Source organism: Neodiprion fabricii, chromosome 6, assembly GCF_021155785.1.
Source record: "Neodiprion fabricii isolate iyNeoFabr1 chromosome 6, iyNeoFabr1.1, whole genome shotgun sequence".
In the NCBI taxonomy this organism is placed as follows: domain Eukaryota; kingdom Metazoa; phylum Arthropoda; class Insecta; order Hymenoptera; family Diprionidae; genus Neodiprion; species Neodiprion fabricii.
The window spans coordinates 23,113,493-23,128,123 of NC_060244.1; the positions used below are offsets into that span (position 1 = coordinate 23,113,493).

Genomic DNA, 14,631 nt, shown 5'->3' on the forward strand with positions numbered 1-14,631 from the left:
GATGAAGAGAATGAGAGGGAGAGGGAGAGGAAGAATTGGTACCAAAGAGGAAAGAGAACAAAGAAAGAACGAGACCGAGAGCTGAGAGGAGAGAAAAAATGAATAAGACCAGGAAGCCCGTTCCTCAGTGATCCCCAATAAACGCCGTGGAAAAGAGTTATCTTGGTCATAAAATATGTCGACGTAAGGAAAATTGCGGCTAATGCCGTTCCATAAAGGCATCGTATAAAGGGGTACGCATCCGGAAAATGATTGGTTACCTCATACTTTGTGACGTCATCAAACCGAGACAAAGAAATCTTTGAAAATCGTACCGGAAACCGTAAAAATCCGCGACATTTTTCTTCCCTATATCGCCTGTGTACATACGAGGTATGAAAATTACGTCGAGGAGAAAAAGCGTCACGAATTGCCGAAAAATTGTATTCCTAGTCATATTTGCTCACTATCGCGTGCCGTGTGCAGCCGTGTAACAGAGGGTGCAGATTAGAAAAATTGTAAACGAAGAACAACACAAATGTGGCAATGACGCGGCTGTGCAGGTCATGGATAAAGTCAACGTAGATGGGAGCGAAACTGAGGGAAGAGCCAAAGAACCAAAGTGAAACCGTCACCAATCATCGACGGTTCTACGGTTCGTTCAGAGCCATCATTGCTAGCCCGAGGGGCTCTCTGGCCGTTATGCCTTGGCTTTCTGACCTAACAGCAGCCCGCGGAGCCTATAAAATGCCACCTTATATCTTTATTACCACATTTCAGGAGCCCGAAACGTTTCTTTGCTCACATGCCGCGGCCGGTTCCTCCCGTGTGGATATATTTTTCCAGTTTATGGGGCATATAGATGTGCGCGTTTCCTCGTAGACGGCAAACAACGAGATTCAGAACTGACGCTCATCGATTTGCTGCAGCGTACTTCTGCATGATTCCGGGAACTCTTGGTCGGAGCGCGGCAATTCTACCAGTTTCCGACTCTGGTTTTTTTCAGCTATCCAAAACGGTGGATGTTCAAGCAGAAGAAGAATGGAAACAGTCGCCTGGACGGTGTTTAGTTCTCATGGAAATTCTGAAATTCGCTGAAACGTCGAGAAATATGAGGAAAGTGTCAGGTTGATGTCAGGCACGTGTGCTAGAATTTGTGACGTTTTTGTTTTCTTCATTTTTGGACATTCATCATTTTTGGAAACACCATAAATTTTTTCACCGTACGCAGGAAAATGTTTGAGAACAAAGTGCAAGCGATAAGATAAACTTTTGCGATTTCTTATAATTTAGACGAAACAACAATCGATCGAAGCTGACGTCATCGTAACCAAGAATGACGATTAATTAACTCAAGAATACATAAATTTTCGTTCGGTTGTTCGGTTGTGGGGAGGATTTCGTCACCTCAGTCGGTCTCGATTTTAGAAACGAGAAACGTTTGACGCACAAGGGACGATTGAATAACAGGTAGAGAATGGTAAATTCCCTGAGCGTTAACGGGTATTTGGTGTCTGTAATTTACGTAGATTGGAAATTGACCAAAACCGCGTTATAACCACGCCTGCACCCGCGGTGTCGGTGGGAAAACACCGAGGGTGGTTCAACCCGGGTCGAAGGTTGGACCTCCGTCATTTTTAGTGCCCCCGGCCTGCCACCCCTCCGGCTTTCAGTTTTCCCCGGAGAAACGGCGTTCGGTATTGAATTATATTTCGTAGTATGATTAAACGGCGTCGGGCAGCCCTTCGTATGTGCTGTTATTACGACGTAGGGCCGGCCGCGACTCGACAAGGATTCCTATGCCCCAGGACACGAGGGACCACCCTGAGTTCTCCGCTTGTAACACGGTGGGTTACAGTACCTACACCTGTATCGCGTGTGTTTGAGGTTGTTCGGAGTTTCGTACCGACGACGATGAATTCAAGACGCGTCTGTCCGCCCTTGCGCCCGGAATTACCGGAGGTACGCGGGGACTTTTTGTTTATTACAATTAGCCGTGCGCCGAAAGCTCACTCCGTTGGCTTTCGCCAAAGCTCGTCAGCCGGAACACGCATTGACGGGTTTAATTACATTTCAAACTCGCCGCCTGCTTCCGTTACGCGGGTCCGTTCGATGGACTCGCCGACGAGTCCAAGGCGAGGTTGTCAACGTCACGGTATCGGGAAATTCATGGTAAAAATTGTTTCAATATTTTCATTTCGTGGAAAGTGGTGTATATTGGATTCTTGTTTACTCAACAAGTAAATCTCACCGTGTATGCACAGTTTCAAATGTTTACAACACCGCAGATGTGCAATTTGTTGCGCACGAAATCCGTGCAAGTCTTTAAGCTTATAAAAATTATTTCATCGCTTATCGGCAATATCCGTTTGTTGTAACTGGTACGGAATGTCAGTTTTTTTAATAAAAGTTGTAGCTGTCAATGTTTACATTTGAATAGGTTTGCCGGATATTTGGCAAAAAAAAGACAAATTGTGAGTATTTGAAAATGATGAAAAATGTTCAATCTAATGGAAATTCTGGCGTATAAATTTACGTGCAGGCACGCATATTGGTATTATTTTATAAAATAGTTTAGTAATATCTTCTATTACTGTAGGAATGACTTTTAGAGCACCTCAATTATCCCTAAATTCGTATATTTTATCGCAATCATGGATAAGCAATAAATCAGATATTGATACGAAACGACTCTTCGTGTGGGCAATAACCCAAATGAGGTATTGAGTTGAAAATTCCCAATAAACAATGCCAGTATATAAAGCGTATGAAATTCGTCAAAAAAGAACGTTTTATTCTGTAGAATAAACGTGCAGCACCTACGTATTTTATTGCGAAGAATGTCCGCCGTGATTTCGGTTTATTAAACGTTTTTGGTGGACGTCTTACGATAGTTGTTCATATGCAAATTTTATACGTTTGAAACCAAACATTTATAAATCGTATCTCAATTTGTTGATAAAACGTATCGAAAATCCGTTATTTTAATATTTATGGTAATCGTCTAATATTTGGATATTGATGACTACTAAGAGACGTTTCGCAAGTACGTTTTAAAACTCAAATTATGAAGGAAATTTTTTCTATTAAAATGTGTTGACAATGTCCGTTTAACTAACGTGACAAAATGTTTTCTGTTAATGACGCTTTAATCTTTCATTATTTATGTCTAAACGAATATTATACAGTGTTAAAAAACGTTTTTAATTGGACCTCTAGACTTGAATACATAACGTATCTTGGATGTGTAATTGAAAGCGTATATAGTACACTGCTATAGAGGAAGATCATTTCACGTTAGCTAGAAACAAGTCTGGGTTGAGTTAGAAAGCGTACGAATTTAGTTTATATATGTGAATCGATTTTATTATATCTTTGTTAGAACGTTACACAAATATCTTATATCTATAAATACTCATTTATCAAAAAAAAAGGTACATCTTGTAGCTCATAGACACAGCTCAACCTACACTATACTTTCGTCTTCACGGTAGTTACAACTAACAGAAAACGCTAAGAATATTACACTTATATCAGAAATATTTATATGCCTGTATGATTTGTACTTTTATATGACTGTTTTTAAAATTAGTTGACGTTTACCACAGTTTCTTAGCCCTTCTTTCGTACATAGGTATGCCGTGATCGAGCTAGTTTTAACCAGTCTTTCACGGCACACGAAACACTGGTTTCGGTTGCATCACCAATTTCCTTCTTGCCAAGAAAGGTTTGTTTCACAGCCTCTGAGAAAAAATACATCAAAAGGAAGGTACAATATCACGATATTGATAACTGATAAGGAATAATTTCAATGTAAATTGTGATGAATCTCGAATATATTGGGAAAAAAGTTAACAGTTTGCATAATTTGAATAATAATGTGTGAATAATATTGTTTTCACACGATAAATCCAAGTAATAACTGTTTCTCGAAAATTTCATGAATTATTCATTACCGTAAACAGTTTCCATTGTCAATGTCTTTTGAAATGGGACTTTGTCCCTCCCTGCCCAATTGAATTGCATCGCTAATTCGTTTGTGAGTAGTGACCTCATTATAGCCAACACACATTGGCGACCGCTTGTCCCTCCAACAGAAGCCAGTTTCCCGGTCTGCAACAAAATACTAAAATGAATGAATGTCGAATTGAATTCAAAATATTCTTACTGTTATCAACATCGATAACAATTTTGACTAGTTGGAGATTGTCGATTCCTAATATTTTTTCAGCATTTTTTAACGTTAACCCTCTCGATCAGACCGAGACCGATTTCATGTTGAATGAAAATCTCTCACCATATTGATATTTCGATGGGTGAAAGCAGTTTACCTCAGGGTTTAGGAGTATCTATAAGGCCATCTGACCTTGCTTAATGGAACTATGCAGTTAGAACCCTGACCTTGCGACCGATACAGTTTTATGAAGCCTCAAAGTGCGTGTTGCGTAGAAGCAACATACGGTCCGAGAGGGTTAAAACGTTACGAACCGCAATTCTGTATGCCTGTAGTAATTTTCATTATTCCTTTGCAGTCAACACATACCGAGCGTATTCTTCAATGAGAGACAACCCCCTCCCTAGTGCTAAGCCAACTCAGGCACATGACGCGTACGTGAAGTTCGGTCGAGTGGAGACTAACATGGCCACTGGCATTCTATCCCCTCCCGGCCGAGCCTCATGTGCCTGTGTTGGTTTGCGCTAGGGAGGGGGTTGGCCCTCATTGAAGAATACGCTCGGTATTAGTACCTATCCGTATGTCATGACATACATATTTTGAATATGATTGCAAGGTCTACTCACTAAATAAGTTCGATGCTCTTCGGATTTCAGGATATTTTCGAGGTTGGAGAAGTCTTCCATGGAGTTAAGAGGAAGTTTTGGGAATTCGGCTGGTTTCTTTGTTACGTCGATGCTGACTTCCTTCTGTTTTGAGAAGATTTTACGTAGTAGCAGATGGTTTTGTTCAGTGTAGGATTTAATGTGTTCTAAATACTGCAGAGTTTTTTCTTCAAAGGTATTCTGTTCGCGTGATGTGGTCGGGGTTGAAGGTTCAAGTTGTGAAAAGGATCTTGATAAGTCATATTGCGTGGTAGACCTGATGATCCTACTAGAAATGTTTCTATTTGATGTTTCATATCCAGACAACTGATTCGGTGACTCATGGGAATTATCATTATACTGGTGCTGTACGATCTTGTGGGCCAAGTTTTTCTTTGGTGTCTGATTTTTGGTAGATCCTTTGGCTGAGTTAATGTAGCGAGTATTCTTATTACGGTTAGAAGTCGATTCATCGACTTCGGACGGTGGCAAATTCTCGTCAGCTGAAGAGGTGTAACCTAAACTACTTGAACTTTCACGAGAACGCTTCGTTTTTTTTTTTTTGTTACTAACGTGTCGATTTTTAGCCTTCTTCTTGTCGGTTTTGTGTTTACGTTTTTTCTTTTGCGGCTCAGGTTCGACATCATCACTGTTCGTAGCTTCATTCTCGTCCACGTCATTGGTAATATCTTGCTGAGGTATTACAGTGGATTTTTTAGCGATGTTGCGAATTATTCCGGATTCATCGGACGTGCCCAGCTCCAGTAGGCGCGCCATCGTTGCTTCGGTGTCGTGGTAGTCATCTGTTAGTTAATCAAGGAATATCAATCAATACCGAATGCTCATTGATTAGCAAAATTAATCACAAATGTACAATATGATCAAAATATATCGTCGTAACTCTTATCCAAGTGAAAATTAATATGATTGAAACATTCAATCCGTATACAATTGTAAAAAAAAGTTCTACGTTCCAATAATCACCTCCGGTATGCAGTACTTTGTGAATGGCAAACTTTGGCCATGTTTTTTCATAGGCAGCCTTTGATTTTACAAGTTTTGTAAAATGATCTTCAGTTTTTGTCCGTGGCCAGTAACATTGGGTGTTGTTTTCGACCAGCCAAAGAACTGGTACCAATGCGCATTCTCTATCTTCGCCAACCAAGAATTCAATCACCGCATACATAGTTCTGCAGCACGACTGAGTAAAAACATCGTTAAATGTATCATATTCTCTAGTCTGGTGTATAAATTTATATTTGATCAAAATTCAAGCACTTTTATTCCACTCTGAGCAAAAAGTGCCAGTTTAAAAGTTTTTAATTAGGACATCAACATAGGAATATGCAAGGTAGTATATAAGTTAAAAGATGAATCGATCATGAAACATTATGAAGATTTTGGGAACGCATGTCTAACCAATACTTGAACGTCAATGTGACGTACAAAACTATAATAAATCAGCTCAAAAGTGATGTTATGAACATATGGTAGAGTTGGGTATATTGGACTACTAGGTAAATTAGACTCGGCATATACGGTATATGGTAATAGGTATACGATAATGTTATTTTTTGCTAAACATCTCAATTGAAGCAAACTTTTAATATAAAAGAGATAATGAACCTACGATTCTCGGGAATGTGTGCGAGGTAGACATAGACATACTATACATGTCTTGAACGAATCCCTCTTCCTCGTACACATTGCCGAGAATCGTAGGTTCATCATCTGTTTTTTGTCGAGAGCTCGTTTCGTTGAGATGTTTAACAAAAAATAAAAATTTTATTTCATTTCGTGTAGTATCGGAGTTACTGCGAAACCATCTTTAAATGGAAGACAGACGAATTTATGTAATATATCATCGACGCGATAAGATTTCGCTACGTTGAAACTTCTTACGAAAAAAATCCCTAGTTTGGAAGATTTAATAGGTTTCTGATAAAGGTCTCGCTTGTACTTGAACGGAGTACCTATAATTCTATATTCTCCGGCAATGAAAAGGATTGATTTGATCACTAATATTTCTGTCCCACAAGCTACTACATTATCCGGCCTTTTTATTGATATTTTGAATTTTTTCGTTTCCAGAGCCTGACATTCACGAGAATTTCCAATAAATTTGGGTTTAGGAATAAATTTTTCCTGACAATTAGTTTTACGAATAGAACTTAGTTCTTCAAGTCGATTACTCAGCTGCTGCAGCGGCAAGCGTTTCGATCGAATAAGTCGTTTCAAATGGCCCAAATGATTTTCATACACAAAGCAACTGTATTCTTCTAATGGGCCAAATCGTTCTACGTCGTCTATGACATGCAGCAGCGAATGTACATTATATACGACAAAGTTTTGTCCGTATATCTTAGCACCTTGAGTAACGAATTTTTCGATCATATCTTGCGCGATGTTTCGAAAACGCGAGAACAAGGCTGTATTCGATAGAATATACACGGCGGCAGACAATAATAAAAAATGTTTGTACTTTTTTCGATCTAGCACATCCCGCATTACAACAGGGCCGGAATATAACAAGAAAAATCTAAATTCTGTCGCTTTCCATCGATGCAAATCCAAAAATCCACGGGGCTTTCGAGGAAACTCTGCCGGAACATATCGCGCCAATAGTTTCATTATACGTTCAATTTCTAACAAAATATCCTTAGACAATTTGCAATCACGTGAACCCTCGACCCAGTATTTAAGGAGCAACCTCTTCAAAATTCCCAGGTAGATTAAATGCATGGGATCTAAAGGAAATTGGGAGACTAGTCCCACGTAAAGATCTAAAAGAGGCGAACGTCCTTTAACGTGACGATCGTTTTCACTAGGTGCAACAAAATCACTATCTTTTCGCTTCTGGAATTCGGTGTCACATGGATAACACAGTTTACGGTTGAGATGAACTGCGCGAATCTTACACCTCTCGCAAGCATCCTTACCCGAATGTCCTAAACACATTTTCAACATAGATCTCGCGGGCGCGTCACACGCGAATAAACCAACTCTGACAAAGTATTTGGTGCCATTAAACTCAAAACCATTGGTGCTTAAACGTGACGTTTCTTTAATTAAATCTCGTAAATATGAAGATAGTGGCATCGGTTTACCCGTACCATAATAAACACCAATTACAAATGGGCTATCATCGATCATTGAAATACTGCGTCCCAAAATTGGCCAAAATGATGTTCCGCTACTTTTATAAACGGGAATCCCATCAATATTAAAATCAACTCGCAACGTATGTTCAGGTGACAGTCCTTTTTTGAGACCTGACTCGAGTTTTTGTCTCAAGCATTTCTCCAAACCGAAATAACACATTTCTCCGTTGTCTAAATTTAACGTTTCAATACGTCGTGACGTGTGAAGTAGAGTCCTAGCACTTAAGGGTAAGATAGGATGTGCTGGTTTCAATAATGCTAGCAATTGATCGATCGCGTTATGTGTGATGTTATTTGAAGATGCCCAGTCGCGCAAATTTTCAACAAAGTTCGTTTCATCATCTAAATGCACTTCATCGCTGACGGAACTTGAATTATCTTCAGAACTGTACAACGTAGCTTTGATGCTATCTATGTCACTTTCGATGTCTTTGAAATCTTTATTATCGCGGTTCGAATTAGAGTTTTCTTCATTCTGTTCATTACTTTGATGGATATGATCAACATCATAATCGCTATCTATAGAGTGCACATATTCTCCGATACAAGACACATGTTCATGACTAGCATCTTTTAATTGTGATTTCGTAAGGTGCTCGAGTGCACAATTATTGCCTGCAATACTCAGTAATACTTTACGAGTATTTATAGCTGTTTTGCGACGCAAATGTCGTTTACTCAGAACTTTTAAATCATGAGGCATGTTATAAAACTAAATAATAATACACACCAGACAAGAAATGATGTACGCTTTAACGTGCTTGCCTTATTTGTCGTAAATATCCGCACACCACTCTGAAAACTAAAAGTTAAATGAACCTAATGAACGTAGTACGTGAGTCAATACAGAAGATTCATAGCAATAAAGCTTTTACACGAGTTAGCGCAACAATTTATATAAAATTTTATTGAAAATTAAGTAATTTGATCAAAAATGCTGTTTCGTGTATATTTTCTTGGATTTGGGCTAAATAAATATTAAAAAGGCATTTGTAGCCGAACAATTTTGTAAACACGAATAAAAAACGTGGTCAGCTACCCATCGAACGTATATAATACGCAGGTAATGAGTAGTTTCATTCTATTGGATTTGACTCTGACATTTACCGATAAACGCATAGTATACTCATGATTTACGTTCAGTAGTAGGAATCGTGATATATTTCAGGACTAGATAGTACTGTTACTAATATTATTATTCTATAGTACTTATAGTTCTATGTATCGCTATTTATTGTTACTACAAATTAAACAAGATCGTAGTTTAACGTTGAACCAATTCTGGGCCGATGTCCTGCTTATATTCTAATACTTTTCGAATAGTATATCATGACGCCTACTACTGAACGTAAATCATGAGTATACTATACGTTTATCGGTAAAGATCAAAGTCAAATCCAATGGAATAAAATTACTTGTTACGAATTTCCTGCGTATTATATACGTTTGATGGGTAGATGACCACTATTTTTACCAGTGTTTACAAAATTATTCAGGTGCAAATCCCTTTTTAATATTTATTCAGCCCAAATCCAAGAAAATATACACAAAACAGAATTTTGGATCAAAATACATAATTTTTAATAAACCTCTATATAAGTTGTTGCACTAACTGGTGAAAAAGCTTTATTGCTACGGATCTTCTCTATTGTCTCTATTGTCTAACATGACCGTCTTCTTCTGATGGATAATAATTGTTATTTTCAATTGAAGGGAAAAGAAAATAAAAAATATTGTCAAAATAATATTTCTGTGATTTCGATGGCACAGAAATATTTACGTGGCTGTATTACTATACTTTGTTACTTTGGAAGATGCTACGAGTTCATATGTATGTTATAGATATGTTGAAACGGTATCTAAAAAAATAATAAACACGAAACCGATTTCAAACAATACAGAGCAAAAGTTACTAATAACCGCATGATCACATGGGATGATTATTAACATGAAGTTTTCCTCAAATTCGACAAGAACTAATATAATTAACCTATAATATACGTATCATAGTAAACTTAACACATATAAATAACGTTTAAAAACAGTTCAAAAATATTCATGAACGTTATATAATAAACAATAAACTATTCCATATTTTTATGGTACATCGTTTGGTTTAGAGAAAAAGACGCAGAACATTACACATAGTTTCTTTTGAAGAAAGAAAAGAAAGGAAAGAAAAAAATACAGAAGAGACAGAATTTGAGTTGCAAAACACATTATTTTTTCAACCAAGAATGCTCGATGTATTAAGACAAAATACCACCATATTTGGAAAAATATGTAGTTGTACTTACCAGCGTTATTTAATGACGAATTTGCTTCTTCCGTCTAGGCCGCAGATTAACAATAGCTTCTCACCTTTTTTGCTACACGATCACCGATCGATCCGAGCACCTCCGCATTCGGTTGACGAATAACGCCATAACCAGCGCCTGAGGCCAGTTGCAAGGGTGGGGATGAATATAGGCTCCCAGACAAAGACAAAGATAGAGGAGACGCAAGAGCGACAGAGAGATCGTGCCCAAAAGGGAATCAACTTTGCCATATATGCCCGTGTTATTCCGAGCTGTCCTTGTCTTACCACTCGCTATACTTACACTTACTGTATGAATGCGCGGTCCATGGGATAAGTTCTGTCTCTACATATAATTATTGCGCTCTTACTCTAGCTTGCAGCGTTACCGACGCTGACGCACCAGAGCAGGAGAATAATATATCAGTAGTGACACAATGTATAACGCACAGAACTCCGATAAAATAGCGCGAAAAATAAACGTACAAACGACGTTAAAAATGCGACAGGATATGATGAACGCTTGTTTTAGCAAGTACTCATACAAGATATTGAAGTCTTGACGTAATTCGTGCCAAATAATGAGATTTAATATATTATAATATGATAACCAATATTGTGAAATAATTATAAAAATGTACAATAAATTATTATTCTTGGTACGAAATTATTCACGTTTCGGACACTTCTTTATTCTCTTCCTTTTATTGGTTATATCTATGTTCCATGCACCGGTAAATGAATACAAGATCAGTGTTCAGCTTTAGTTACCACATAATATTGGCATCAAAATAACGGGTAATTAAAGTCCATTTTTCGGAAACTAATTATAAGATAATCAACTGATTTGGCCACCGCTTGGCATCAGGCGGTTCCGCATACATGAATACTAAAAGTGCGTTCATAATCTGAATATTGTACTCAACGTTGAATTTTCCTCAATCGTGTTGAAGTAAAACAAGTATGAACCCATTTGATCAAATATACATATTATACAATTCAATGTATCTTGAAAATAGTCCGATATTGAATAAATTTCATAAACGGTTATTGAACGTAGATCACAAGTAGCAGTAAAACGTGAACAATAATCGTTGAAAAAATACGTTCATCAAACGATGAATATATTTCTGTGCAATAGTGGAAAACCGCAATAATTAAGCGCTTAATTGGGGTTGCTGGTAGTTGTATGATGAATGTACAATATATATATATATATATATATATATATATATATATATTAGGGTGTGTCGAAAATGAACTTTTTTTTTTCTTCGCTCCTACCACTCAAAACTTTAGGTTTTGACATTAAAGAGGTCCTCGTTCAAGGAGGGCGCTGTAGCTTGAAGTTTAGAAGTCGCTCAACGAGGATTTAGGTTTCCCATCTAATTAACACGTAAAAAATATTGTTTTTCGTTCAAAATGATGTCAGGCATCCAAAAAATTGGCGATTTCTGTGCTTCTTGGCTTATTTGAAAGCATGACTCATCCCCTAAACGATGATAGGTCGTTTTTCGACTTACCTTGTACCAATTTTTTTTACGCCACTTTTCGACCACAATAGTCACTTTTTCAAGTTTACAAAGTCTCCAATGTATCAATGAGTTCAAAATGAATTGCTACAAGTATTGATTCTTGATTCGAATATAAATAACCAATTCCAAAAATTAGTGAAACATACAAAATTTCTCAAAATAAACATGGTTTTTTGAATAAAATTGAAGATACGGAATTTACCAATTTTTAGAATTGGTTATTTATATTCGAATCAAGAATCAATACTTGTAGCAATTCATTTTGGACTCATTGATACCTTGGAGACTTTGTAAACTTGAAAAAGTGACTATTGTGGTCGAAAAGTGGCGTAAAAAAAAATTGGAACAAGGTAAGTCGAAAAACGACCTATCATCGTTTAGGGGATGAGTCATGCTTTCAAATAAGCCAAGAAATACAGACATCGCCAATTTTATGGTTGCCTGACATCATTTTGAACGAAAAACAATATTTTTTACGTGTTAATTAGATGGGAAACCTAAATCCTCGTTGAGCGACTTCTAAACTTCAAGCTACAGCGCCCTCCTTGAACGAGGACCTCTTTAATGTCAAAACCTAAAGTTTTGAGTGGTAGGAGCGAAGAAAAAAAAAAAGTTCATTTTCGACACACCCTAATATATATATATATAGATGTTGTAGACACCAAGATTGAAAATGAATTTCATAAACGTCTATCACGCGTAGATCAGAAATACCAATAAAACGTACATTATAATAGTCGAAGATATACGTTCATAAAACAATCAATATACTGCTGTGCAATGGTGAATAGGAAGTATGATAAACGTCTAATTAAAGTTGCTGGCAGTTGTGTCATGAATGAATATTATATGTTGTGATTACCAAAATCATAAACGAATTTCGTGAACGTTAATAGCTCGTAATTTGTAAATTCAAATGAAACGATTCTGATAAAACGTTGAAAGATGGAGTACCAACATCGTTAAACATATAAGTTTTAAACGATTTTCGTACGAATAATGAACAAATATACTATACGTTGCTTTTGCTATAATAATACGTATTTTAAACTTCTGTATAATGAAATACGCATAATAAACAGAGTAATCATACGAATAATATCCATCCGAAATATTACAGTATATGTGATACGGTTGAATTTTATACTTATACCATTATTAAACGACTTCGACGTTTCATATACGAAATTTATACTGGTGTGTGTTTATTGGGTTGTCTAACAAGCCCTTGAGTGCATGTTTATTTCATTGTTGTAATTCAAAAATATATGATATAGATCAGGGGCCAACCGGTGGTCAAGCTTCAACCCTTTTAGTCACAGAAGCCACTTTGGTGGTATCCTTGTTTCCGTCCTTTTTTTATATTTCATGCAAAATTCTGACTTTTGCACTTTCAGACAAAAAATATACAAACTTTAGAATGATTCAGTTTTTTTTGTGAATCCACAATTGTTAATAATTTTTATAAATAAACATGTGCAAAAAAAAAAATAACGTACTTTCGTGAACTTAGTTCGTTAGTGGAGATTTTGATAATAAATGTACACTAAAAACGCTCGGAATTCATCGGTTGACAAACAGAGATCTCAGAATGGGCATTAGATTTTCAAATTTCAATGGACAGGGGTAGTTTTGATCCTCCTTAGGGGTGTATGTAGATAGCATTGGGGGTCACACCTATTCTCGAGTTAAAATCGTACTGTCTCAAAATAGACATTCATATAAATCTCATTGAAGAACAATTTCTTTTATTAAATTATTGACATTAGATTCGCATGTAGCGTCGAAAAATGAATAGGAAACGTATAATGGCATTTCGATGTTAAAAAAAAAAAAACTGAATTACGTGACTGTAAGTGTTAATTAATCACAAGGTGCTTCGCAATCGATAAAATCAAAATTGCCAATTTCTTCATGTATACAGTTTGCTTGTGTCTGTGTGTGTGTGTGTTTTTTTTTCACTTCGCCTTATCGAAACTGTTTCACCCAGCCGATATAATACGCTCAACCGAAGTTAGAGTACGGTCGAAACCCACATTCCAACACGCGTATGTGAGATAATTGAAGATAAAATAGTCCCCAAGAGTCGGTTGTCTCGTACGGTAAACGCCGATCGGTGGTCCCCGGAATTTATTATCAAGTTCGCACTCCGACCTCGCGGGACGAACGTCCCCTGCAGACGCGGATTTTGCAAGCTCGCTGCCGCCGCTGTTCCAGCGGTGTAAATAAATTCTCAATCAATGGAATTCCCAGACCAGATACAGCCACGCGGGCGTAGGAAGCGTGACATCGTGCGATATGCTGGACAAGGTCGTCGGTCTACCGCGGAACCGAGTACAGCCGATCCCTTGTCAAAGTCCCGGATCTCTCTACACACACACAGCTTTTGTTATATTTTGTTACTTGTTATGTATTGAAATTAGCAAATTACCCAAAATTATCCAAAATTACCCAAAACCCCGATGGCATGGAATATTTCCAGCTAAAGTAAATCGGCTTGTATCGGTTAATTGGTTTTTCTGTGAAAACGAATCGTTAGAAGGACTTTTGCAGTTGTATTTGTTTTTTTTTTAATATTTGTCAAATTTTTATTCCGGCATGACCTATTTCGGTAGAAAATTTTCAGCTCTGTGCGTACACTCGTTATTATTATCATTATTGTTATTCTCATTACGATTATTACTATGTTCCCCCTTTAACGGGATTTCTGGGAACAGCCCAGTTTTTGAATAATTTTTCTTTCATTTCATTTCCGGCAGGTATACACGTAATGAGGTTCTTTGCTAAAATTAGACCTCAGAGGGGCATTTCTCCGTCGTCGTTTTATCAGTCTGAACGTATA

The 14,631-nt window shown here is 37.2% G+C and overlaps 2 protein-coding genes across 15 annotated transcripts in view; one reads left to right on the forward strand and one right to left on the reverse strand.

The window, feature by feature from the left end:
- The window catches only part of LOC124185055, a 225,195-nt gene that overhangs the window by 43,367 nt on the left and 167,197 nt on the right, over positions 1 to 14,631 (forward strand). The window lies entirely within an intron of this gene.
- Positions 3,072 to 10,881, reverse strand: LOC124185045. Of its 4 annotated transcripts, none has more exons than XM_046575363.1 (6): positions 10,256 to 10,881; positions 8,689 to 8,760; positions 5,782 to 5,998; positions 4,780 to 5,600; positions 3,936 to 4,105; positions 3,072 to 3,722 (listed from the first exon to the last, which is right to left on the reverse strand). In XM_046575363.1, exons 3-6 carry the CDS (start codon positions 5,981 to 5,983, stop codon positions 3,680 to 3,682), a joined length of 1,236 nt encoding a protein of 411 aa, XP_046431319.1. In that variant the 5' UTR covers positions 5,984 to 5,998; positions 8,689 to 8,760; positions 10,256 to 10,881; the 3' UTR covers positions 3,072 to 3,679. The 4 variants fall into 4 exon arrangements, with proteins under 4 accessions (XP_046431319.1, XP_046431316.1, XP_046431317.1 ...); XM_046575360.1 differs by having other exon boundaries at positions 3,319 to 3,722; positions 3,936 to 4,092; positions 10,256 to 10,861; XM_046575361.1 differs by lacking the exon at positions 8,689 to 8,760 and having other exon boundaries at positions 3,319 to 3,722; positions 3,936 to 4,092; positions 10,256 to 10,861.